Below are 25950 nucleotides of genomic sequence, written 5' to 3'. Positions count from 1 at the left end.
AGGATGACTTTAAAGCTGGGAGCATAGGAGTGCTGTTTTCACATACAAGGGCAAGATGCTGTGGAGGCCTCTTCAGTAAGAGGCGGAAATAGCCTGGCTCAGTTGATGTGGTCCCGAAGCAAACGGAGGTAAGTCGGCAGAGCAGGTGACCCCCCATCAGCTCGGTGCCAGCACACACCCCATCCCCACCAGTCCCCATCCATACCAGCTGGTGTGTGGAATTTTGCTCCTGGAGCATGATTACTAGGGCTTAGTAAGAAGGTAAGTAAGCCGAGGGTTTTAGAAAAAAATACAAAATTTTAATCTTTACATATGTTAAGGTCACTAATTTAAATCTTAAAAATCTGCAGAGCAGAAGAATTCACCTATACTGATTAAAAAAAAAACAAACTTCCTCTGTGCCCTTTAGCCTGAAGCTCTTGCCTGAGCTCACAGAAGCTGCTCAGCCTCCCTCTGGGAATAACAACTTGAAAGCTCACCCACCCAGCCTGCAAATGTGAGGTCAGCCCCTGCCACTGGTAAGCAGAAGTTCGTCTTTCCCTTCTCTGTAACCGAGCATACTGCAGCCTCAGGCCCAACACCAAAGCCAGGGATCTGCGGGCAGATGCTAATAAATCCTTGGGATGTCTCTCCCGCATGACCTTCCCCAACCAGCTGGCTCACATTTCGGAATGTGGCTCTTTAAGGCACCAAGTGATTTTAAGCACTGGCTCTGTCTCTGATCTAAGGCCTCCCCTCTACACCCCGCTCGTGTGCTCGTGACTGCTGGCCGCCAGCCTGCCCTTCCAACCCGTTACGTCCTGGACAGTGTGCTGCCACGACAGCCCAGGGTCCATTAGGGGAAGGAAGGCAGCTTCGGGAAGTTTCCATCTAGCCCTCAGGCAGGACATAGCTAATTCTCTGGGAAATAGATTTGCATCCCTGAGATGAGAAGAGCTGTTCCTCCTTGGGGATGTACACCATCATCCTAGCAATTTCGTCGAGGTTCTCTTCCGTATACAGGAGGTCCTGGCTCAGGAAAGCATCGCGTGCGCACAGCCTCACGTGACGGAACTCCAGTGGCAGGAAGGGGATGAAGAGGTCAATCAGCTTTTCCTTCACAAGACGGCTGTGCCCAAAGCCACTGTCTGAAATCAAGAGCAGCGTTAACGTGGGGTCTGACCTGAGGCTGAGCCCAGCCGGAGTCGAGGTGTTCCCCCACCCTAAGGCCTGGGTGAGGTTTGATCTCATATGCCAACTCGGGGAAGGCTGTCTTAAGAACTATGCAGCTGTGTCTCCCTTTAGGGAGAGCGGGTGAGAGGGAACAAGACGTGTGAGAGAGGGGGAGACAGTGCACGTGCCTGTCAGGTTATGGCTTCATTTGATGGCAGAAGGCAGAGGTGCAGCGACCCTACCTGTGACTGGAGGCTGAGCCACTGAGATTCACATAGTGAGACTTTCTTCTTCAAGAGTCTGTATGGTCAAGGCCAACTATTCTGTTTTTAAGGAATAGTTTTCAGAAAAGGACTTTTCTCATGCCTACCTCAAACTGACAACAAGAATATTATATGGCGTCTCCTCTGTGGTCCTGAGTACCCTGTCTTATCTCATGAACACAACTTCCAGCACACACACATTTTTCCCCACCTCCCCTCTCACCAGAGGCTTATGTTCTGCAAGGCTGGGAGTCTCTTACCTGTGGACGCCACAATCTCAGCTTGGAGGCGGGACTCCAAGTGTTCCATCCTGATTTCTTCCCGAGACTGCCCAGCCTTAAGCAGGTTCAGGACCACCTCATTGATGATATTGCCCCCAAGGTTACTGAAAGAGACAAATCCTGTTAATAGATTCTTTGGTGGTGGTTTTTTAAAAATTGGAGTTAATAAACAATGCTGGGTTAGTTTCAGGTGAAACTAAGTGATTCAAACTAATCACTTTGCATAACAGTGATTCAGTTATATAGATATATGTTCAGATTATTGTCCATTTTGGTTATTATAAGACACTGAACATTGACCCTTGTGTTATACAGTGAAGCCTTGTTGCTTAACTGTTTTATATATGAGTGTGTGTCTGTGAATCCTATACTCCTAACTTATTCCCCACCTCCTGCTTCCCCTTTGGTAACCACAGCGTTGCTTTCTGCATCTATGGATCTATTTGTTTTGTATATAGAATAATATGAATAATTATTTTAGATTCCATATGTAAGTGATATGATATTTGTCTTTCTCTGACTGACTTAGTGTGATATTCTCTCGGTCCATCCAGCAAATGGCAATATTTCTTCATTATGGGTGAGTAATGTTCCATTGTGTGTGTGTTTCTCTCACATCTTCTTAAAACAATCCTCTGTTGATGAGCATTTGGGTTGTTTCCATATCTTGGCTTTTGTAAAGACTGCTGCTGTGACCGCTGGGGTGCATGTGTCTTTTTGAATTACAGTTTTCATCATTTCTGGATATGTGCCTAGGAGTGGGACTGCTGGATCAGATGGTAGATTTATTTTTAGTTTTATGAGGAACATCCAGACTTTTCCATAATGACTGCACCAATTTACATTTCTACCAGCAGTGTAGCAAGGTTTGTTTTTTTCCATACCCTCTCCTGCGTTTGTTATTTGTAGACTTTTTAATGATAGCCATTCTGACCAGTATGAGGTGATATCTCATTTGTGGTTTTTATTTGCATTTTTCTAATAATTAGTGATGTTGAGCATCTTTTCATGTGTTTGTTGGCCATCTGTATGTCTTTGGAGAAAGGTCAGTTTAGGTATTCTGCCCATTTTGGGGGGGCTTCCCAGGAGGCTCAGTGATAAAGAACTCCCCTGGAATGCAGGAGATACAGATTTGATCCCTGGGTCGGGAAGATCCCCTGGAGGAGGACTTGGCAACCCACTCTAGTATTCTGGCCTGGGAAATCCCATGGACAGAGGAGCCTGGTGGGCTATAGTCCATGGGATTGCAAAGAGTTGGACACAACTGAGCACACACACATGCCAATTTTTAAGTTTTGCAGGGGGAGTTATTGAGTTGTATGAACTGTTCACATATTTTGGAAATTAACCCCTTGTTACATTGTTTACAAATTATTTTCTTCTTTTCTGTAGCAGGTTGTCTCTTCATTTTGTTGATGGGTTCCTTTGCTGTGCAAAAGCTTTTAAGTTTGATTAGGTCCCATTTGTTTATTTTTGCTTCTACTTCTTTTGCCTTGGGAGACTGATACTGATCCAAGAAAACATTGCCACAATTTATGTTGGAAAACGTTTTGCCTATGTTCTCTTCAAGGAGTTTCATGGTCTCATGTCTTAGATTTCATTGTTTTTATATTTGGCTTCCAAGTGCACAGTCTGACCATGGAAGCCCTTGGGGACTGGAAGGAAGGAGGGTGAGGGGCCTGGGCCTCCCGTCCTCAGGAAGTCTGGTCACAACACAAGTGTGTACAGAAGAGGCGCTGTCCTGCTTTGTCATCCGCTCTCCCTGCCTTGCTGTCTTTTGCCCAACACTGAGACTCTACTATATGCAGAATGCACAAAGATGGCAGGATTTCGGTCTTTCCCTTGACTTCTGTGTGGAAGGAGAGGCCCATGTGTATGATTCCAGGGCAGCTGGGGCCCGGGGGTAAGACTTAAGAGGGAAGAGGAGGGTTCTGGGCAAATGCAGACCCCGTAGTGCTCATTAGACATGAGGCAGGAAGGGCACATATCCAGGCATGGGTGGTCAGAGGGCTTCTGGGGGTCAGGAGCTGCAAGCTGCTTGGAGAGGCTGGCGGAGCAGAGGCATGGAAGGCAGGCTGAGGCTGGCATGAGGCCTTTGTCAGCCATTCACGTGGGTTTTAGCTTATAGGCCACAGAGAGCCATTGAAGGGTTGTGAACTTGGGAGTACAGGGTAGTAAGGTGGTCTGATCGGCTATACTTTCTAATAAGATTGTTCTTGGGCCACAGTGGTTGCATTGATGAGAAAGCTAGTCAGGGAGCTTAGTGCCATAGTCCATGTTTAGAGATGATAAAGGCAATGGAGAAGGGTTTAAAGTTAGTGTAGGAGGCACTACTGAGAGGACCCTGTAACTGATGGACAGGAGAAGTAAGACAAAGGAGGTCACCAAAGAGAAACAAGTGTCTGCCTGGAGTGGCTCGCAGCCCGCTCAGCAGAAGTGCGGTTTAAGAGAAGGGTGGAGACGCCAGCTTGGATTTACACACGGTTAAGTGTTGTGCCCTTGCCTGTGACCTCAGCAGGGGTTGTAATTTCACTGGAATTGTGGGTCTAAAACACAGGAAAGAGGACTGAGTTAGAGTGATGCAGGGTAGAGGAAATCTTAGAGCGGGGAAGCTGGGAAGGAGGACGTGGAGCCAGGAGCGGGCGGCAGGTCATGCTCCCCGCTCCTGGCGTCCTCCTCTCTGCCTCACAGTACTCACATCCCCTCCCAGGCCTTCTGCTAGCTCCTTAAACAAACCGAGCTCTGCCCTGCTTTTTCCTCCAGCCCAGTACAGTGAGGGAGTATGAGTGATGGAAGCAAGGGAAGGAGCAAAGAGCCAGTATTTCCATTCTGTCCTCATCAAGCTCTGAGTGGCTGACACTCAGGTACATTAGCTCATCTATCTGCTCGTTCAGCGTTTGAGTGTGTCCTGGGGGTGGGTTTGGGACACAGAGGAGGAGCTGGGTGGTTCTCCGCCTGTCTGCCTCCACGGATGGACAAGGAGGACACCTCCTGGGGCAGGCATCCTTTCCTGCTAAGGGATACAGTCTTCCTTCCTGTAGGGGCCAGTGTGCCCCTCACAGCTCCATTTCACTCCCGAGGCCAGGAGCCCCTAGCTGGAGGGCCTGGCACGGACGAGGGGAGCCCCCACCCCTTGTCCCCTGCTCAGCCAGACTTCCTCTGACCTCTGCAGGTGGGAAAGCTGCTTACGTCAACTCTCTTCTACTTCCTGAAGCTGCGGTCCTCCTCTTCCTGTGGGAAAGTTTACTGGGCGGGTCATCTGTATACACGCCAGACCACAACTGCGTCAGCTGAGCCAAGACCTGCCCATCCTGCATAACTCATGGGAGGTAAAGGCAGGTCTACACATGTGTTGGCTGCAGGGCAGGGATCCAGGATGAAGGGGGGAGGACTAGGATTCACTCACTCAGCGCCAGGGGGACAGACTCCAGTGCCTTCCCCAGTTGCACCCAGAAGGCCACTTGACATGACCTCTGAGATCTCCACCTCCCTTCTGACTTTTCTCTAGTCCCACAGCCAAAGGTCTCTCTTCTTCCTCCATGTTTCAGGCTTTATCTCACCCACCAGTACATAACCGGGGCCCCTTTTCTATTCCAACCCAACCTCAGCATTATACTTTTTAACAGAGCTTGCCCTCGCAGAGTGCTTCCCGTTCCCTTGCACATCCTCCCAGGTCACCTGCGGACTGGGAGGTCTGAAGGGACGAGGGGCGGAAGGCCCCCCCTAGTGAGGCGCCCTCTGCCCAGGTTCTGGGAGGGGACAGCTTGTGGTCTTACCAGTCCTAAGACCACAGAGGACGGGGACTCAAAGGCCTCTCCAGAACCGTGCTCGCCAACCCCAGCCTGGACTGCTAAGTCTTCCCTAAAGAAACCACAAACTTGACTCTAGCATCATCTCCCCAAGCCTTCGTTTCCTAATTTGTAAAATGACCTGAAGCAGACAGTTTAAGAAGCCCTCCTTAGGTCACCTTAGATTCGATGGTCAGTCAACAAATAGACATTTCCACGAGTACTTTCTGTGTGCTGGGATTCAAGGCCTTTGAGTCCATGAACAACTTACACTTGTATAGTTCTTTTAATTTTTAAAGCCCTTTTTCTATCCATTCTCCTCACCACAGCCCAAAGAGAACAGGTATATTAATTCTCTCTTCACTTTACAGCTTCAATGGGAGGACCTTGGCTCTGATCTCCAGAGTTCCGTGTGCCCATCCAGCCCTGTGACACCATTCCCAGAGCTTCTATACTTGGTAGGAATGGGCAAAAGTAGTCAATGTTAGTTTTCTGGTACCCAGCCAGGGGCCGTGATTTCCTCAGGCCCAGAGGCAGGACTGGTTCTGAGGGTTTGGGTGACTCAAGCTGCACCCGACTCCCCACTACACTCCCTGCTTCAACTGCCACGCCCTTTCTACCATCAGACACCACCACGTGGCAGGGGGGCCAGCAAAGCCACTAGCACTTTACTTCAAACAAGCACGTTCAGGATTTGTTTCAGGATTAAACCGCTGGCCTTACACTACTGATTTGGTTGTACCGTCAGTGCTTTCCTTTCAAATGTAAGAGTCCTCACCACATAGGCAAGGTCACTGGAGAGATCAAGTCCAGAGACATCACTGGAACACCTGATGGGGTCTAGGGGTGCTGCGCCACAGGGTCAGTCTGGCTGGCCCTCAGGCTCCAGACAGCCCACCCAGGCCTGTTGGGCACCAGTGGCTCTCATAGGCTGGGCCCGCATCGGAGTCAACGGAGCTGGAGGCCATGTCCTCACCTCCTGTCACCAGTGTGCGTCCTCCTCCCCACAGGGCTCAGAGGCCCCCCAGGGCCAGCACGGTCTCTGCATCCCCTGCCAGGGTAGGCCCAGAGGGGCAGCTTCTCCCCAGACCCTGCCCACACTCTGCTCATTGGACCCTCTGGCCTCAGGGCACAGAGGCCGGGGTAATGGGGAAGGGCAGGTGGTGGGTTAGACGAGAGTGCTGGTGGGTCTATGACTAAAATACAGCATCTGCCTAGAGATAGCAGGGTCACCTGGGTCACGTTAGGAAATCCTGCCCGCAGTGAGGGTGAGGTTTTCTATGCCGAGAACTCGTGGGAAAGTCCGCGTCTGGGCACCTCGGGCCAAGTTGGGGAAAGGTTGGCCATGGCCATTGCCAGGAGGCAGGACTGGGCTTGGCCGAGGAGGAGGCAGGAACCAGGCAGCGGAGAGGGAAGAAGCCATGCACAAAGGCCAGGGATCCCTGCGCTAGGAAAGGGCACCCGAGGTGGCCGGGCTCCAGGCTCCCTTCCGTTCTGAAGGAAGGACTTCCTTCAACACTGGTTCTGGGTCCCCACCCCTGTCAGGGCTTGGGGGGAGAAGCCTTGGGGAACCAAGATGACTCATTATTGTCCCTGCATTTTGGAGCCCCCACCTAATTCACCACAACAGGAAGAGATCCATACTTTTGGGCTGCCTCAAAAGGGGATGAGTAATACACCACTGAGGAGGAGAGCTAATTCAAAGAATTTACTGTCCTTGCCTCCTAATTCTGAACCACTCAAATCACAGCAGAAAATCTTTCCTTGCTCTCCTCTTAAAATAACCTTGGAGGCTCCTCCGCCCTCCTTCACAATGCACTGCAGTGTCCTGTCAGCCTTGCTTACAGACCAAAATGCCAGCTCACTCCTTCACACTTGCCAAGCTTCGAGGGAAAACCAGACCCCCTAATTCTCTTCACAGTGAAAGTCGCTCAGTTGTGTCTGACTCTTTGTGACCCCCATGGACTATATCCATGGGGTTCTCCAGGCCAGAATACTGGAGTGGGTAGCTGGTCCCTTCTCCAGGGCATCTTCCCAACCCAGGGATCAAACCCAGGTCTCCTGCATTGCAGGTGGATTCTTTACCAGCTGAGTCACCAGACGGGTACCCTAAAGCTGGGGAAAATCCCTGAGTGAGCATATACAGGCCTGCGAGGGGAGGGTGATGGCAGGGAGGAGGGGTTTGGCTTCCACTGAAGGCAAGACACTGCTTGTGGCACTAAAATCGAAACTGATAAAAAATTTCCTCCAAGACAAAAGCCCAGGGCCAGATGGCTTCACAGGTGAATTCTAGCAAACATTTAGACAAGGGCTAATGCCTATCCTTCTAAAACTCTTCCAAAAAATTGCACAGGAAGGAACACTTTCAAACTCATTCTATGGGGCCACCATCACCTGGATACCAAAACCAGACAAAGACAACACAAAAAAAGAAAATTACAGGCCAGTATCACCGAAAACATATGCAAACATCCCCAACAAAATTCTAGCAAACACAATTCAACACATTAAAAAGACCAAAACCATGATCAAGTCAGGTGTATCCCAGGGATGCAAGGATTCTTCAATATATACAAATCAGTGTGATATACCATGCTAACACTGAAAGATAAAAACCATATGATAATCTCAATAGGTACAGAAAAGACTTTTGACAAAAATTCAACACCTGTTTATGATAAAAACTTCAAAAAATGGGCATAGAAAGAACCTACCTCAACTTAATAAAGGCCATATATGATAAACCCACAGCAAACATTTTTCTCAATGGTGAAAAACTGAAAGCATTCCCTATAAGATCAGGGACAAGGGTGCCTACTCTCACCACTGTTGTTCAACATAGTTTTGGAAGTTCCTAGCTATGGCAATCAGAGAAGAAAAACAAAAGGAATCCAGATTGGAAAAAAAGTAAAACTCTCACTGTTTGCAGATGACACGATACTGTACTTAGAAAACCCTAAAGCTACCATCAGAAAATTAGTAGAGCTAATCAGTGATACAAAATCAATGCACAGAAATCACTTGCATTCCTGTGTACTAACAATGAAAAATCAGAAAGAGAAACTAAGGAATCAATCCCCTTTACCATTGCAACAAAAAGAATAAAATACCTAGGAATAAACCTCCCTAAGGAGACAAAACTATAAGACACTGATGAAAGAAATCAAATATGATGTAAATAGATGGGGAGAGATTCCATGTTCCTGGGTTGGAAGAATCAGTACTGTGAAAATGACTATACTACCAAATGTAGTCTATAAATTAAATGCAATCCCTATCAAATAACCAATGGCATCTTTTACAGAACTAGAACAAAAAAATCTCACAATTCATATGTTCCGATAGACCAATGAAACAAGATAGCCCAAAGCCATGCGCCTATGGATACCTTATTTTGGACAAAGGAGGCAAGAATATACAATGGGGCAAAGATCGCCTCTTCAATAACTGCTTCTGGGAAAACTGGACAGCTATGCATAAAAGAGATTAGAACACTGCCTAACACCATACACAAAGATAAACTCAAAATGGTTTAAAGATCTAAATTTAAGACCAGAAACACTCTATGACATAAATCACAGCAAGATCCTCTATGACCTACCTCCTAGAGTAATGGAAATAAAAACAAACAAGTGGGACCAAATTAAACTTAAAAGCTTTTGTGCAGCAAAGGAAGCTATCAACAAGGTGAAAAGACAACCCTCAGAATGGGAGAAAATAATAGCAAATGAAACAACTGACAAAGGATTAATTTCCAAAATATACAAGCAGCTCATGCAACTCAATACTAGAAAAACAACCAACCAAAAAGTTGGCAAAAGACCTAAACAGACATTTCTCCAAAGAAGATATACAGATGGCTAACAAACACATGAAAAGATGCTTAACATCACTCATTATCAGAGAAATGCAAATCAAAACCACGATGAGGGACCATTACACGCCAATCAGGATGGCTGCTATCCAAAAGTCTACAAACAATAAATGCTGGAGAGGGTGTGGAGAAAAGGGAACCAACCCTCTTACACAGTTGGTGGGAATGCAAACTAGTACAGCCACTATGGAGAACAGTGTGGAGATTCCTTAAAAAACTAGAATTAAAACCATCATATAACCCAGCAATCCCACTACTAGCCTTACACCCCTAGGAAACCAAAATTGAAAGAGACACGTGTACCCAATGTTCACTGCGCTCTATTTACAGTAGCTTGGACATGGAAGCCCCTTAGATGTCTATCGACAGATAAATGGATAAAGAAGTGTGGCACATATATACAATGGAATATTACTCAGCCATAAAAAGGAACACAATGAGGTAGATAAACATAAAGTCTATTATACAGAGTGGAGTAAGTCAGAAAAACAAATACCATATACTGTATACATATATATGGAATCTAGAAAGATGGTGCTGATGAACCTATCTGAAGAGCAGCAATGGGAGACACAGACAGAGAACAGGCTTCTGGACACGGCTGGCAGGGGAGGAAGGAGAGGGTGGGATGTATGAAGAGGGTAATATGGAAACATACACTGCCATCTGTAAAATAGATTACCAATGGGCATTTGCTCTATGACTCGGGAACTCAAACCTGGGCTCGGTAGCAGCGTACAGGGGTGGAGTGGGGAGGGAGGTGTAAGCGATGTTCAAGTGGGAGGGGACATGGGTAAACCTATGGCTGATTCATGTTGATGTTTGGTAGAAACCAACACAATACTGTAAAGCAAGCATCCTTCAATTGAAAATAATTTTTTAAAAAAGAAGCTGCTTGTGATATATTCAGGTTGGGCCAACAGGGACCCAAACTTGACTGCTAACAGAACTTGGGCAGGACTTTCTGTTGGAGCTGCCATATAAAGATACAGTTGGACACTTGATTTCAAAATTCACTTTCTGCAAAGCCATTTCCAGAACCTGTGGCATACACTAGAGCAAAACAGGAAATGGAGTGCAGTGTTTGTAAGTGATCAGTCCTGTGTGGTGAGGCTGCAAATCTCAACCCAGGTGTGGGAAAGCTTTTCATTGACATTATACCCTGACTTCCAGGCCAGTGACTTCCTCTCACCTTCAGTGAAGAAAGACTTCCCAAGGCTGGAGAAAGAATTGGCCATGTTGGACTTCATGGGAAACTATCCTCCAACTGGTTATACCTTGGGAATCTTTAAGGGTAGTTTGTACTTAAATTTCAACTAATATGCTGACTTGAAAACTTAATGCCCTTCTAAGAGGGGACTCCCAGCATGTGAATTACATTTCCAACTATATCACAGAGCTTTAGCAATCAAAGCAGTATGGTACTGGCATATAAACAGACACACAGATAAAGGGAACAGAGTGGACAGCCTAGAAATAAATCCATGCATATATGGTCAATTAATTTACAAAACAGGAGCTAAGAATATGCAGTGGGGAAAGGACAGTCTCTTCAATAGATTTATTAAGAAACCACATGCAAAAGAATGAAACGGGACCACTGTTTTATACTATACACAAAAATTAACTCAAAATGAATTAAAGATGGAGATAAGATGGTAGAGTAGAAGGACATGAGCTCACTTATTACAACTAACTGCTGAACAACCCATTGATGAAAAATGCCGGAACCTACCAAAAAAGGCATCCTACATCCAAAGATGAAGAAGGCACAATGAGATGGTAGGAGAAGCAAAACTGTGATAAGATCAAACCTCATACTGGCTAAATGGGTGACCCACAAACTGGAAAATAATTATATCACTGAAGTTCTCCCACAGGAAAGTTCTGAGCCTCAGGTCAGGCTCCCTAGCCTGGGGACAAGGAGACGAGATATAATCTGTCTTTGGAAGCCAGTGGCATTTGGGCACAAGAATTTCATAGGTCTGAGGGAAACAGAAACTGAGTCTTATCCCTCTGGTGGGCAGGGCCATGTCAAAGTGTCAAGGTGTTTAGCAGGTAGCTCTATGCTTAGGAAGACTTTAAGCAGTCTGTCTGCTGATGGGTGGGGCTGTGTTCCCACCCTGTCAGCCTGAGGTGTCCCAGCACTGGAGCCTACATCCGGTTGGGTGGAGCCAGGTCTTGGTGAGAAGATGGCAGCCTCCAGCAGGGCTCACACCAACGAATACTCCCCAGAACTACCACTGTAATGGTCTCTGTCCCTGCAGTGAGCCACAGCCACCCTCCGCCTCTGCAGGAGGCCCTCCAACATCAGCTAATAGGTCTTGCCCAGGCTTTTATGAGGTCCCTGCTTTTTCCTTGGATCCTGGTGCACAGGAAACCTTCTGTGTGACCTGCAAGAGTAGGGCACAAGCCTCAAACCTACACAAGCCTATTAGCTTCGTCCACCAGGGGGCAGACAGCAGAAGCAAGACCTACAACCCTGCAGTCTGTGGATGGAAACTGCAATTCCAGAAAGTTAGACGAGATGAGATGACAGAGGAGTGTGTCCCAGATGAAGGAACATGATAAAACCCCAGAACAACAACTAAGTCACGTGAAGAGAGGCAACCTGTCTGAAAAAGAATTCAGAGGAATGATAGTAAAGATGATCCAAGAAAAAGAATCACTAGAAAGAGAATGGAGTCACAGATCTAGAAGATACATGAAATGTTTAGCAAAGACCTAAGAATTAAAGAATAAACAGCACTTCCCCAGTGGTCCAGTGGTTGGGAATCCACCTGCCAATGTAGGGAACATAGGTTTGATCCGTGGTTCAGGAAGGTCCCACATGCCCCAGCTACTGAAGCCCATGCATCTAGAGCCCTTGCTATGCAACGAGAAGCCACTGCAGTGAGAAGCCTATGTGCTGCAATGAAGAGTAGCCCCTGCTCCCTGCAACTAAAGAAAGCCTGTGCACAGCAACAAAGGCCTAGTGCAGCTTAAAATAAATGAATAAAATTTAAAAAAACGATAAACAAACTGATGAACAAACAATTACTGAAATAAAAATACACTAGAAGGAATCAATAGCAGAATAACTGAGGCAGAAGAACAGATAAGTGAGCTGTAAGACGGGATGGTGGAAATCACTGCCATGGAACAGAATAAAGAAAAAAGAATGAAAAGAGGACAGTCTAAGAGACCTCTGGGACAACATTAAATGCAGCGACATTCGCATTATAGGGGCCCCAAAAGGATAAGAGGGAGAGAAAGGACCTGAGAAAATATTTGGAGAGAGAATATTAATAGCTGAGAGCTTCTCTAAGAGAGGAAAGGAAACAGTCACCCAATTCCAGGAAGTGCAGAGAGTCCCAGGCAGGATAAACCCAAGGAGGAACATGCTGAGAAACACAATAATCAAACAAAAATTAAGGACAATGAAAAATATTAAAACCAAGAAGAGAAAAGTAACAAATTACATACAAGGGAATTCTCATAAGGTTATCAGCTGATTTCTCAGCATAAATTCTGCAGGCCAGAAGGGAGTGAAACAATGTATTTAAAGTACCAAAGGGAAGAAAGTACAACCAAGAATACTCTACCCAACAAGCAGCTCATTCAAATTCAACGGAGAAATCAAAAGCTTTACAGACAAGCAAAACCTAAGAGAATTCAGTCCACCAGACTAGCTTTGCAATTAATACTAAAGGAACTTCTCTAACAGAAAAGAAAAGGTGACACTAGAAACAAGAAAATTACAAATGGAAAAAGTTCATTGGTAAAGGCAAACATACAATAAAGGTAGGAAATCACCCACACACAAAATATATGATACCAAAACTATCAATCATGGGAAGAGGTGAGTACAAATGCAGGATATTGGAAATGCATATAAAAGCTAAAAGACCAGGAACACTTAAAACACTCTTGTTTGTAAATATACCAAAACCTCATAGTAACCACAAACTGAAAATCTACAATAGATACGCAGGGAAGGAAAAAGAAATCCAAGCACAACACTAAAGTTAGTCACCAAATCACAAGAGAACAAAAGAGGAAAGGAAGAAAAAGAGACCTACAAAACAAATCCAAAACAATTAACAAATATAAGAACATATACATCAATAACCAAATTAAACGTGAATGGATTAAATGCTTCAACCAAGAGACTGAATGAATACAAAACAAGACTCATATACATGCTGTCTACAAGAGACCCATTTCAGATCTGGGGAAACATACAGAATAAAAATGAGGGTATAGAAAAAGGTATACCATGCAAATCAAAAGAAAGCTGGAGTAGTAATACTCACATCAGACAAAATAGACTTTAAAATAAAGACTGTTACAAGAGCAAAGAAAGACACTACATAAAGATGAATGATAGATCTATGAAGATATATCACAATTGTAAACATATATGCATCCAACATTCCTAGAATGGTTCTATGAAGACCTACAAGACCTTCTAGAACTAACACCCTAAAAAGATGTCCTTTTCATTATAGGGGACTGGAATGCAAAAGTAGGAAGTCAAGAAACACCTGGAGTAACAGGCAAATTGGGCCTTGGAGTACAGAATGAAGCAGGGCAAAGGCTAATAGAGTTTTGCCAAGAGAATGCACTGGTCATAGCAAACACCTTCTTCCAACAACACAAGAGAAGACTCTACACATGGACATCACCAGATGGTCAATATCAAAATCAGACTGATTATATTCTTTGCAACCAAAGATGGAGAAGCTCTATACAGTCAGCAAAAACAAGACTGGGAGCCGACTGTGGCTCAGATCATGAACTTCTTATTGCCAAATTCAGACTTAAATTGAAGAAAGTAGGGAAAACCACTAGACCATTCAGGTATGACCTAAATCAAATCCCTTACGATTATACAGTGGAAGTGACACATAGATTGAAGGGATTAGATTTGATAGACAGAGTGCCTGAAGAACTATGGACAGAGGTTCATGACATTGTACAAGAGGCAGGGATCAAGACCATCCCCAAGAAAAAGAAATGCAAAAAGGCAAAATGGTTGCCTGAGGAGGCCTTACAAATAGCTGTGAAAAGAAGAGAAGCAAAAGGCGAAGGAGAAAAGGAAAGATACACCCATTTGAATGCAGAGTTCCAAAGAATAGCAAGGAGAGATAAGAAAGCCTTCCTCAGTGATCAATGCAAAGAAAGAGAGGAAAACAACAGAATGGAAAAGATTAGCGAGCTCTTCAAGAAAATTAGAGATACCAAGGGAACATTTCATGCAAAGATGGGCACAATAAAGGACAGAAGTGGTATGGACCTAACCGAAGCAGAAGATATTAAGAGGAAGTGGCAAGAATACACAAAAGAACTATACAAAAAAGATCTTCATGACGCAGATAACCACGATGGTGTCATCACTCACCTAGAGCCAGACATCCTGGAATGAGAAGTCAGGTGGGCCTTAGGAAGCATCACTACAACAAAGCTAGTGGAGGTGATGGAATTCCAGTTGAGCTATTTCGAATCCTAAAAGATGATGCTGTGAACGTGCTGCACTCTATACACCAGCAAATTTGGAAAACTCAGCAGTGGCCACAGGACTGGAAAAGGTCACTTTTCATTCCAATCTCAAAGAAAGGCAATGCCAAAGAATGCTCAGACTACCCCACAATTGCACTTATCTCACATGCTAACGAAGTAATGCTCAAAATTCTCCAAGCCAGGCTTCAACAGTTTATGAACTGTAAACTTCCAGATGTTCAAACTGGATTTAGAAAAGGCAGAGGAACCAGAGATCAAATTGCCAACATCTGTTGGATCATTGAAAAAGCGAGAGAGCTCCAGAAAAACCCCTACTTCTGCTTTATTGACTATGCCAAAGCCTTTGACTGTGTGGATCACAATAAACCATGGAAAATTCTTCAAGAGATGGGAATACCAGACCACCTGACCTGGCTCCTGAGAAATTTGTATGCAGGTCAAGAAGCAACAGTTAGAACTGAACATGGAACAAAAGACTGGTTCCAAATCGGGAAAGGAGTACGTCCAGGCTGTATATTGTCACCCTGCTTATTTAACTTATATGCAGAGTACATCATGCCAAATGCTGGACTGGATGAAGCACAAGCTGAAATCAAGATTGCCGGGAGAAATATCAATAACCTCAGATATGCAGATGACACCACCCTTACAGCGGAGAGGGAAGAAGAACTAAAGAGTCTCTTAATGGAAGTGAAAGAGGAGAGTGAAAACGTTGGCTTAAAAACTCAACATTCAGGAAACTAAGATCATGGCATCTGGTCCCATCACTTCATGGCAAATAGATAGGGAAACAATGGAAACAGTGGCTGACTTTATTTTCTTGGGCTCTAAAATCACTGCATATGGTGACTGCAGCCATGAAATTAATTAAAAGACACTTGCTCCTTGGAAGAAAAGTTATGACCAACCTAGACAGCATATTAAAAAGCAGAGATATTACTTTGCCAACAAAGGTCTGTCTAGTCAAAGCTATGGTTTTTCCAGTAGTCATGTATGAATGTGAGATTTGGAGTATAAAGAAAGCTGAGTGCCAAAGAATTAATGCTTTTGAACTGTGGTGCTGGAGAAGACTCTTGAGAGTCCCTTGGATTGCAAGGAGATCCAATCAGTCCATCCTGAAGGAAATAAATCCTGAATACTCATTGAAAGGACTGATGCTGAAGCTGAAACTCCAATACTTTGGCCACCTGATGCGAAGAACTGACTCATTTGAAAAGACCCTGATGCTGGTAAAGACTGAACGTGGGAGGAGAAGGGGATGACAGAGGATGAGATGGTTGGATGGCATCACTGACTCGATGGACATGAGTTTGAGTAAACTCCAGGAGTTGGTGATGGACAGGGAAGTGTGGCGTGCTGCAGTTCATGGCGTTGCAAAGAGTTGGACATGACCAAGCGACTGAACTGAACTGACACACCCAACATAGAAGCTTCAATATATAAGGCAAATACTTCACTATATAAGGAAAATACTAACAGCCATAAAAAGAGAAACTTGACAGTAACACAATAATAGTGCGGGACTTGAAAGCCCCACTTTCATCAATGGACATATCATCCAGACAGAAAATCAATAAGGAAATATAGGCTTTAAATGATACATTGGACCAGTTGGATTTAATTGATATTCATTGAGCATTCCATATAAAAGCAGCCTTCTTCTCAAGTGCACATGGAACATTCTCTAGGGCTGATCACATGCTGGGCTACAAAGTGACCCCCAGTAAATTTAAGAAAACTGAAACCATGTGAAGCCTCCATTCTAAACAATGCTATGAAATTAGAAATCAACTACAAGGAAAAAACCTGTTTAAAAAAAAACGCCCACAAACACATGGAGGCTAAACAATATATGCTACTAAACAACCAATGAATCACTGAAGAAATCAAAGAGGAAATGAAAAAGAGAAAAATGAAAATGAAAGCACTATAATCCAAAACCTAGAGGATGTAGCAAAAGCAGCAAAAAAAAAAAAGTTTACAGCAATACAATCTTACCTCAGGAAATAAGAAAAACCATAAACAACCTAACCTTTCTCTAGCTTTAGGTATAAGAAGAACAAAATCCAAAGTTAGTAGAAGGAAATAAATCATAAAGATCAGAGCAGATAAATGAAAATAACAGATTACTACAAATAACTATATGCTAATAAAATGGACAATCTAGAAGAAATAGAGAAAATCTTAGAAAGGGACAATCTCCCAAGACTGACACAGGAAGAAACAGAAAATTTGAACCAGTCACAAGTACTGAGATTGAAACTCCCAAGAAACCAAAGTCCAGGATCAGATGGTGCACAGGCAAATTCTATCAAACATTTAGAGAATAGTTTCTGAAACTATTCCAAAAAAAATTGCAGAGAAAAGAACACTCACAAACTCATTTTGTGAGACTGCATCACCTGATAGCAAAACCAAAGATACCACAAAAAAAGAATTACAGGCCAATATCACTGATGAACACAGTCACAAAAATCCTCAACAAAACACTAGCAAACCAAGGCTAACAGTACATTAAAATGGTCAAGGGGTATTTATCCCAGGGATGCAAGGACTTTTTAATATCTGCACATCAGTGTGATACACCACATGAACAAATTGAAGCATAAAAACCATATGATCATCTTAATAGTTGCAGAAAATGTTTCTGACAAAATTCAACACTCATTTATGATAAAAACTCTCCAGAAAGTGGGCAGAGGGAACATACCTCAACATAATAATAAGGCCATATATGACAAAGCTACAGGTAACATACTCAATGATGAAAAGCTGAAAGTGTTTCCTCTGAGATGAGGAGCAAGACAAGGATGTCCTCTCTTGCCACTTTTAGTCAACATAATTTTGGAAGTCCTATCCATAGTAATCAGAGAAGAAAAAGATATAAAAAGAAATAAATGGAATTAAAATTGGAAAGGAAGTAAAACTGTCACTCTTTGTAGATGACATACTATACACTGAAAACCCTAAAGATCCTACCAGAAAACTACTAGAGTTCATTAATGAATTCAGTAAAGTAGCAGGATACAAAATAAATACACAGAAATCTGTTGCATTTCTATATACTAACAAAGAAAGATCAGAAAGGGAAATTAAACAACACCATTTACCATTATATCAGAAAGAATAAAATAGGAATAAACCTATCTAAGGAGGCAAAAGACCTGTACTCCAAAAATTATAAGACACTGATGAAAGAAAGTAAAGATGACACAGATGGAAGATATATCATGTTTTTATATCCGAAGAATCAATACTGTCAAAATAACTGTACTACTCCAGGCAAGCTACAGATTCAATGGAATCTGTATCAAATTACCAATGATATTTTTCACAGAAATAGAATTAAAATTTTAAAAATTTGTATGGAGACACAACAAAAGACTCCGGATATCCAAAACAATTTTGAAAAAGAAAAACAGCTGGAGGAATTGGGCTCTCTGCCTTCAGACTATACTGCAAAGCTAGAGTAATCAGGACAGTATGGCACTGGCACAAAAACAGAAACACAGGCCAGTGAAAGAGGGCAGAAACCCCAGAAATAAACCCATGCACCTAAATGCCCACTGACAGAAGAATGGGTAAAGAAGACTGATACACATATACAACGGAATATTACTCATCCATTCCATAATGAAATAACGCCATTTGCAGCAACTTGGATGGATCTGGAGATGAGTCAGATGAAGACAAATATCATATGATATTGCTTATATGTGGAATTAAAAAATGATACAAATGAACTTATTACAAAACAGAAACAGACTCACAGACTTAGAAAATAAACTTAAGGTTACTGAAGGGGAAAGGTGGGGCAGGGGCAGAATAAATTAGAAGTTTGAGATTTACATGTACACACTACTATATTTAAAATAGATAACCAACAAGGACTTATTGTATAACACAGGGTACTATGCTCAATACTCTGTAATAACCTAAATGGGAAAAGAATTTGAAAAAGGATACATGTATAACTGAATTACTTTGCTGAACACTGAAACTAACAGAATATTGTTTTCAATTATACTCCAATATAAAATAAAATGAAGAAAAAAAGTGGATTAAAGACTTGAACTTAAGACCTGAAACCATAAAACTCCTAGAAGAAAGCATAAGTGGTAATTTCCTTGACAGTGGTCTTGGCAATTATTTTTTGGATTTCACACTAAAAGCAAAGGCAACAAAAGCAAAAATAAACAAGTGGACTACATCAAACCAAAAGCTTCTGCATAGCAAAGGAAACCATCAACAAAACAAAAAGGAAACCTAACAAATGGGAGAAAATATTTGCAAACTATATACCTGATAAGGGGTTAGTATTCAAAATCTATAAAGACCTCATATAACTCAATACCAAAAACTAATCCAATGGAAAAATGAACAAAGCTCTGAATAGACAGCTTCCCAAAGAAGACATACAAGTGGTCAACAGAGACATGAAAAGGTGCTCAACATCAGGAATCACGAGGGAAATGCAAATAAAAAACTACAATGAGATACCACCTCATACCTGTTAGAATGCCTATCATCAAAGAGATCAGAAATAACCAATGTTGGTAAGGCTGTGGATAAAAGGGAACCTCTGTGCATCACTGGTGGGAATGTAAACTGGTGCAGCCACTATGAAAAACAGTATGGAGGTTCCTTAAGAAATTAAAAATAGGACGACCACATGATCCAGCAATTCTACTTCTAGGTATTTATAGGAAGAGAATGAAAATACTCAAGGAGATATCTGCACCCCCATGTTCAGTGTAGCATTATTTACAATGGCTAAGATAAGAAATGACGTGTGTCCATCAACAGATGAATGGATAAGGAAAAAAATGCATATATAGTGGAATATTATTCAGCCATTAAAAAGAAGGAAATCTGGCTATTTGCAACAACATGGGTGGACCCTGAAGGTATTATGCTGAGTGAAATAGGTCAGAAAGAGAAAAAAATAAGATGAATACTGTACAAATTTCAAGTAGTAAGTCATGCGGATATAACATACAGCATGGTGGCTTTAGTAAATAATACTGCATTGCATATTTAGAAGTTGCTGAGAAGAGAATACCTTAAAAGTTCTCATCACAAGAATAAAAATGTTTTGTAACTATGTATGGTGACAAATGTTAACTAAACTTATTGTGATCAGCTCACAATATAAACAAATAGCAGATCACATTATACACCTGAAACTAATATGTCAATATTACCTCAATTTTTTAAAAAACCACTTAATGTCTATCTAAGAGGGGACTCCCAGTGTCCCTCCCTCAGGAGGCCGTGTTCTAACTGGGGAGTCTGAGGGAGCCTCCCCATCCTGAAAACCAGGGAGGAGGCCAGATAAGGACGGCTGGGTCTTCCCCAGGCTGGTCCCGGCAATGAGTTGGCCTGTGCTGGTGGTGGGCGTGGGGTCAGAGCCCTTCAGAAGTGTTTGGTAGAATCGAGGCAGGAGACCTAAAGCTCCCCACCCTTGCCGCCACCCGAGCAGCTGGGCTTCTGTTTCCTCTCCTGGAGTTTGTGTTGGTCTCCCTTGCGGTAAAGGGGAGGCAGCCTAGGAGAGCATGGAAACCCCTCCCCCCACCCCCCTCAGCTCCCAGGCTTGGCACACACACTGCCCGGACAGGGTTCTTTCTCCCCTCACCCAGTCCTTCTGACTTTTGTTTCTTAGGCCTCACCTGAGAAAAAGAAAGATGGTTCTCTTGGACTCAGCTCTGTGGTTGCTGGGGGCCTGGCGTTCCAGGTGCGGCCTGAGGGCCTCCAGCAGTCCTGGGTGCAGCTTCTCAGCCTCGTCTAAAATGAACAGGGTCTGGCGGCAGTGCTCCTGCATCTTCATGATCTGGTCCGTCAGCTTCTCCTGCGCAGAATACGGGGAGCTGCTGGGGAGCAGTGGAAGGCGCCTCCTGGCCCCGAGGGCCCTAGTCAGGCGCTGGTTTCCCCAGGGTGTCTACAATGGATCACCTGGAGCTGGTTTCCACCACAGAACCACCAATCTAAACCTGTGGGGATGGAGCTAGGGCATCCTCCTTTAACAGGCCTCCCAGGTGATTCTCCTGCACCCTGAGATTTATTTTTTTTTTTTTAATTTTAATTTTTTTTTTTTTTCACCCTGAGATTTAAAAGCCAACTAGTGGAGCCAGCCTGGGGAAAAGGCCTTGGGAAATGGCCCCAGCCCTGCTTCCTCCCCTCCCGGATGAGGTTCCATCCCAGAAGTAACTGCTAACTCCCCCTCCCCAGGGGTAGCAGTCAGGCTGTCACACAGGGATGACAGGTAGAGACAGGCTCGGGTGCCCAGAGGCAGCCCTGTCTTGAACTCCCAGGAGCAGAGCACCCACCAGCTTCTTCCCTGAGATCTCAGTCCAGCCTGGTGCCCGAGGGACCCAACTCAAAACTGGCATTTGCCACCCCAGGAAGGATAGTAAGCCCTGGACTGAAAAGATGCTGCTCTGCAGGGTTCCCCAGGAGAACAGGGCCAGGTCCTGCCCCGGGGAGAGGTGGTGTTTTTTTTTTTTTTAATTAATCAATTTTTAACTGAAGGATAATTGATTTACAGTATTGTGTTGGTTTCTACCAAACATGAATTAGCCATAGGTTTACCCAAGTCCCCTCCCACTTGAACTTCCCTCCCACCTCCCTCCCCAAGGGAGAGGTGTTTGAGCAGAGCCCACAATCTCCATCTACCTCTAGCCTCCCTGGTTTTTGACTTCAGCCCCATCTCCCCAGTGTGTGGGTGTGAGAGTGTGTACGTGTCGATATCCACAGTGGGGAAGCTGAGAGTCACAGGTATTTTACTGCAAAGCCAGCTAGCTCTTTCTTGGGAGGCCTGACCAGCAGCCTGCCCTGCCAGGCCACACTGAAACTGCCGGGTGACTCGGGCAATCTGTCCTCAAAGGCTTACATAATCTTCCCAGGTTAACACACTCCAAATATTGAAACTAAAAGCCAAAGACAGACACAGTCCCCTCTGTCAGGCTGCAGAGGGGTTTGGTCATTGCATGGCTAACATGTCTGAATGAATGAAAACCAAAATAGCAGAGCAGCAGAAACTTTTTGTATGTGATGAGTCCACCTGTTGGCATGAAATGAGTACTTTTGGGAAGTCGTGGAAAAATCACTTATGAGGAGCCTCTTTAAAAAAAAATTGTGGAACATGCAACTTTCTGTCCAATATAATTATAAAGACATTAAAGAGCGCAGGGGAATAGCTTGAAGGAAGTACACCAAAATGCTAACTGGTTGTGTCCGTGTGGGGAGATTACGATAAAGCTTCTGCTTGCTCCGTTTCACACTTCCTGAGACACTTCCACTACTTCTGTTGACAAATTAAACACATGGATTCTCTGGTTAAGCTCAGTGCCCTCTTGGGCCTCACCTGTTGAGTAGCTGTCTCTGTGGGTAACAGGTTTCACTGCATCATCCCCCCAACTCTGCTGTCCTCCAACTCCCATACCAAGGGCTGGCTTCAGCCTCCCTCCCAGCACACAGGCCTGTGTCTCGGCTGCCCAGCCTCCACCGGGCCCAAGCCCTCACCCAGCTCCTCAGCACGGCCGGCCTCACCTCGTATAGGTCCACATTCTTGAGGTGAGGGAAGTCCAACGTGGAGATGAACATCTTGACACAGTTGCTCCTCAGCCCGTCCTGGTACAGGTTTTCCGCCAGCATCCGCGCCACGAAGTTCTTGCCTGTGCCAGACCAGCCGTGGAACGACAGAGCCAGGGCCTTGTCCGGCCGGGGCATCTCTAAGTAGCCCCTTACCGCTGTCAGGACCAGCTCCTGGGCCAGGTGCTGGCCATGCAGGCGCACGCGCAGGTCCGCCTCGAGGCCTAGGGATGGGGAAGAGGCCACGCTGAGGAGGGCACACAGGTGCATCCCCCCCAGGCTTGGTGATGGCCAAGAGACTGAACATCGCTGAGCACCTCTGAGGTGGAAGCCATCCTGTCTGGAGGCCTCGTGACAAGAAGCCACTGGGCAGACCTTGCAGCAGAAGACATTTGGTGCTACTTTCTGAAGAGTTTGAAAAATCCACATTGATTTCATCCTTTCTGAAGGTTCTGAAGACACCCCCTACCAGGGTTGGCAGAGTCCTCTCTGGAGGAGGAAACCAGTCCCCCACTACCATGAAGTTGCTCCTGCCTGGAAGTTTCAGGACCCCCTAAATATTTTATGGAGACCCCCCTTATTTTATTCATTTCAATTCAATTCAGCCAACGTCTACTGAAGCAGCTAACAAGGGCAAAGCCGTCTGCCAAGGCCTTTCTTCCTTTCAGCCATGAGGGTGCAGGGTATGGGAGCCATGGTGGAGACAGGGAGGGTCTCTACCATGATGCTGGCTATAGGCAGGCTGAGGTTGGGTTCCTACACCCTGGCATTCTGAATTGCCTCCCCGCCCGCCCCTCCTCCCCCCCCAGATTCCTGGCCCTGAGGGCCACGTGAGGTCTAACCTGTGAAGTTGTTGATGATCCTGCAGTCCCCTCTGTCGCAGCAGTCCCAGAAGCTGCAGGACCACGTGCTCAAGATATCCAGGTACTGCTGGCCCAGTAGGGCAAGGCTCCAGGCTGGAAGAGGAAGAGCTGTGAGACAGGAATGGAGCCCAGGGCCCAGGGCGGGCTGAACACTGCCTCACTCCAAACCACCAGAGCAGTTCTTCCGTCCTTTCTCCAGAACCACTCCCCACCGCTCTGCCCTGGGCCTTCCACTCATGGCACCTGGGAATGGACTCAGGTGGGAATCTCCAGTATGAGGAAGTTGATGGCCTTGCTATAGATGCAGCTCTTGTTGCAGCAAAAGCTCAATTTACTCAACAATAAATCTTATTTTGTGCCAAAGTGTAAGTTACCCAGGCCCTGCCTGCAAGGAGTTTGCGGTCTCCGAGGGAGAAACTGGTGATTGCCATGCTTCCTACTTGCTCTGGATTGCAGAATCATTTGATCACGGCCAACCCCAAGTGTCTCAATTCTTTTGCTGCTGTTGTTCAGTCGCTAAGTTGTGACCCCATGGACAGTAAGTAGCCGGCCAGGCTCCATTCTCCTATCAGATGTCAACTGGAATATACTGAGCATTGGCAAAAACGAAAAAGAAAAAAAAAAAAAAAACCATTCACTGGAATTTAGAACTTTTGATTTAGGGGCTTCCCTTGGTGGTTCAGTGGTTAAGACTCTGTATTTCCAATGCAGGGAGCATAGGTTGGATCCCTGGTTGGGGAACTAAGATCCCTCATGTCTGGAGGCCCTGCTCCCCTCCCCGCCAAAAAAGAACTTTTAATTTAAATGAAAGATGTTTCTAGCACCACTGCAGGATTACCACCACAGAGCCTAGAGTTAAGGACATCCACTGCAAGGAGCCTCAGAGACCACCAGGGCCAGGACCTTTATGTGACGACCCTGCCTCACAATTTATCAGTGACAGAGAATAAATCAGAAGTCAGGTTTGGGGGACTCGTAGCCCAGCTTCGGCTTCTGTAAGCAGCAGAGGAGGACAAGGTACTTGTGGGGAGTGCCCAACTGGGGGTTTTCCTTAAAGTCATCAAGAATGTGAGCAAGAGCAGCTCCTTGGAATAATGACAGGGCAGGTTCTGAGACAGCAGGGAAGTGTAAGCCGTGTCTGGAGAAGCCAGGAGCCAGCGGGGAGTGCAGCCAAGACCGCTCGTCTGCATAAGGACGCAGAGCCAGCGCTGGGGGCGGCGGCGGCGGCGGCAGTGATGAGGGTTCCCGGTTCCGCAGACGCTGCCCTGCTTTTAGCTCGGCCAAAAGGCTGGGCGGAACAGCAGAGCCGGCGGCTAAGGCGCTTGTCTGGTGACCCCGATCGCGACGGCCCAAGACGGGTGCGAGGCTCTGAACGCCGCGTCCGGATCCCAGCGGGCCTCGCGCATCCCGCCTGCCCGCTCCCGCCCTCCTGAGCCCCAGGATCTTACCCGGGGACCGTGCCGACGCCTCCTCACCCTCCCCACAGTCCTGAGGCCAAACGCGGCAGCTGAAGCGAGCCCAGTAGTGTCTGGAGAGCGCGCCGGCCGCCCTCAGTCGCTCCCGCAGGCCCTGAAAGACCAGCCAAGCCCTGGCCGAGCCCGCCTCCTCGGTCCCCTCCCTCGGCCTCGCCTGGCCGCCGTGTCCCCACGCACTCGGGGGCGGCAGCAGCAGCGACAGAAGCAGGAGCCAGAGCAGACGCTCTGTGCCCCCAAGCATGGCCAGGCCGGCAGCAGGTCCCTCCGCCGCTGGGCCTTCCCGGCCCTTTCAGGGTCCGGGCCTGAGGGCGGGCGCCCGCACTTCCGAGGCCCGGATTGGCCAGGGATTGGCGTTGCTATGGGAACCGCAGGCGGGCCGAGCTCGTTTCCCTGGTGACCCAGGGAGACCCCGGTTCCCGCCGGAACCGAAACCGAATGGTTCTTGAGACTGCAACCCGAGGCCACTTGCAGGCGCCGCCCAGCCGACTGGGGCCTCGCTGCCAGGCAGCAGTCTATTCTGGGTGATCGTGGTTGCAAAGAAGTTGAAGTCAGGCCTTGAAATGGCCACTGTCAATCACCCAGTTACTTTCGTTCGGCTCCGGTGGCCCACCTAAGGGCTACGAAATACGGGTACCCACTGGTGCCCTGTCGCGTATCTGCAGATCAACTTCCTACCAACCTGTTAGATGAAACCGGGCAACCATCTCACCGGGAGCTTGACTTAGCCAGGGGAAGTCAGCCCTGGGCCTGGCTTCGCTACAGAGGGAAATGAAACAGAGCAGCAAGCAATCAGCAGGTTTTCACAGCTGGGGAAGCTAATGGGCTCGACTGGAGATATTTCGATTTTGGAAACTCCCCCAGAGTCATGGAAAAATCACGGGGTCTCACGTCAATGTAATCACAGCTTGTTGAAAACAAGCTAAGCTGAGTATTGAATGCACTTTCTGGGCTTAAATTTGCAACTTTGAAATGCTTGTGACTGAACAGCTTCTCAAGACACCGCTGGCTGAAGACCTCTGGGCCTCTTTTCTCCGTAATATGAGCATGTAACAAGCTTGCTAGATTCCCCAAGTACTTACTGCATTTTTTTTTTTTTCAAAGATCACTTGAGTTATTGAAGCCACTGACCTAAGAGCCATCTTGTCCTAGGAAGAAACTGGTG

The 25950-nt window shown here is 45.8% G+C and overlaps 1 protein-coding gene across 1 annotated transcript; it reads right to left on the bottom strand.

Annotated features, from left to right (window-relative positions):
• Window positions 1-277: 277 nt before the first annotated feature.
• Window positions 278-25115, bottom strand: TOR3A (torsin family 3 member A). Its single transcript, XM_061160825.1, has 6 exons — window positions 24762-25115; window positions 23293-23406; window positions 22409-22674; window positions 20530-20708; window positions 1676-1800; window positions 278-1127 (listed from the first exon to the last, which is right to left on the bottom strand). The coding sequence occupies exons 1-6, from the start codon at window positions 25027-25029 to the stop codon at window positions 871-873; spliced, it is 1209 nt and encodes a 402-aa protein (XP_061016808.1). The 5' UTR covers window positions 25030-25115; the 3' UTR covers window positions 278-870.
• Window positions 25116-25950: the final 835 nt, after the last annotated feature.

The sequence above is a fragment of the Dama dama genome, chromosome 14 (assembly GCF_033118175.1).
Source record: "Dama dama isolate Ldn47 chromosome 14, ASM3311817v1, whole genome shotgun sequence".
NCBI lineage: Eukaryota > Metazoa > Chordata > Mammalia > Artiodactyla > Cervidae > Dama > Dama dama.
Note: the sequence above shows the minus strand (reverse complement) of the source record. Positions and strands in the feature narration are given on the sequence as shown.

Excerpts from the sequence above, each read along its gene's own strand:
- TOR3A (XM_061160825.1), bottom strand. The coding sequence starts at position 25,029 with ATGCTTGGGGGCACAGAGCGTCTGCTCTGGCTCCTGCTTCTGTCGCTG. Across the intron at positions 23,407-24,761 it reads GGCGTCGGCACGGTCCCCGG|CCTGGAGCCTTGCCCTACTG; the intron begins GTAAGATCCTGG and ends TTCCTCTTCCAG. Across the intron at positions 1,128-1,675 it reads TGAGATTGTGGCGTCCACAG|ACAGTGGCTTTGGGCACAGC; the intron begins GTAAGAGACTCC and ends TCTTGATTTCAG.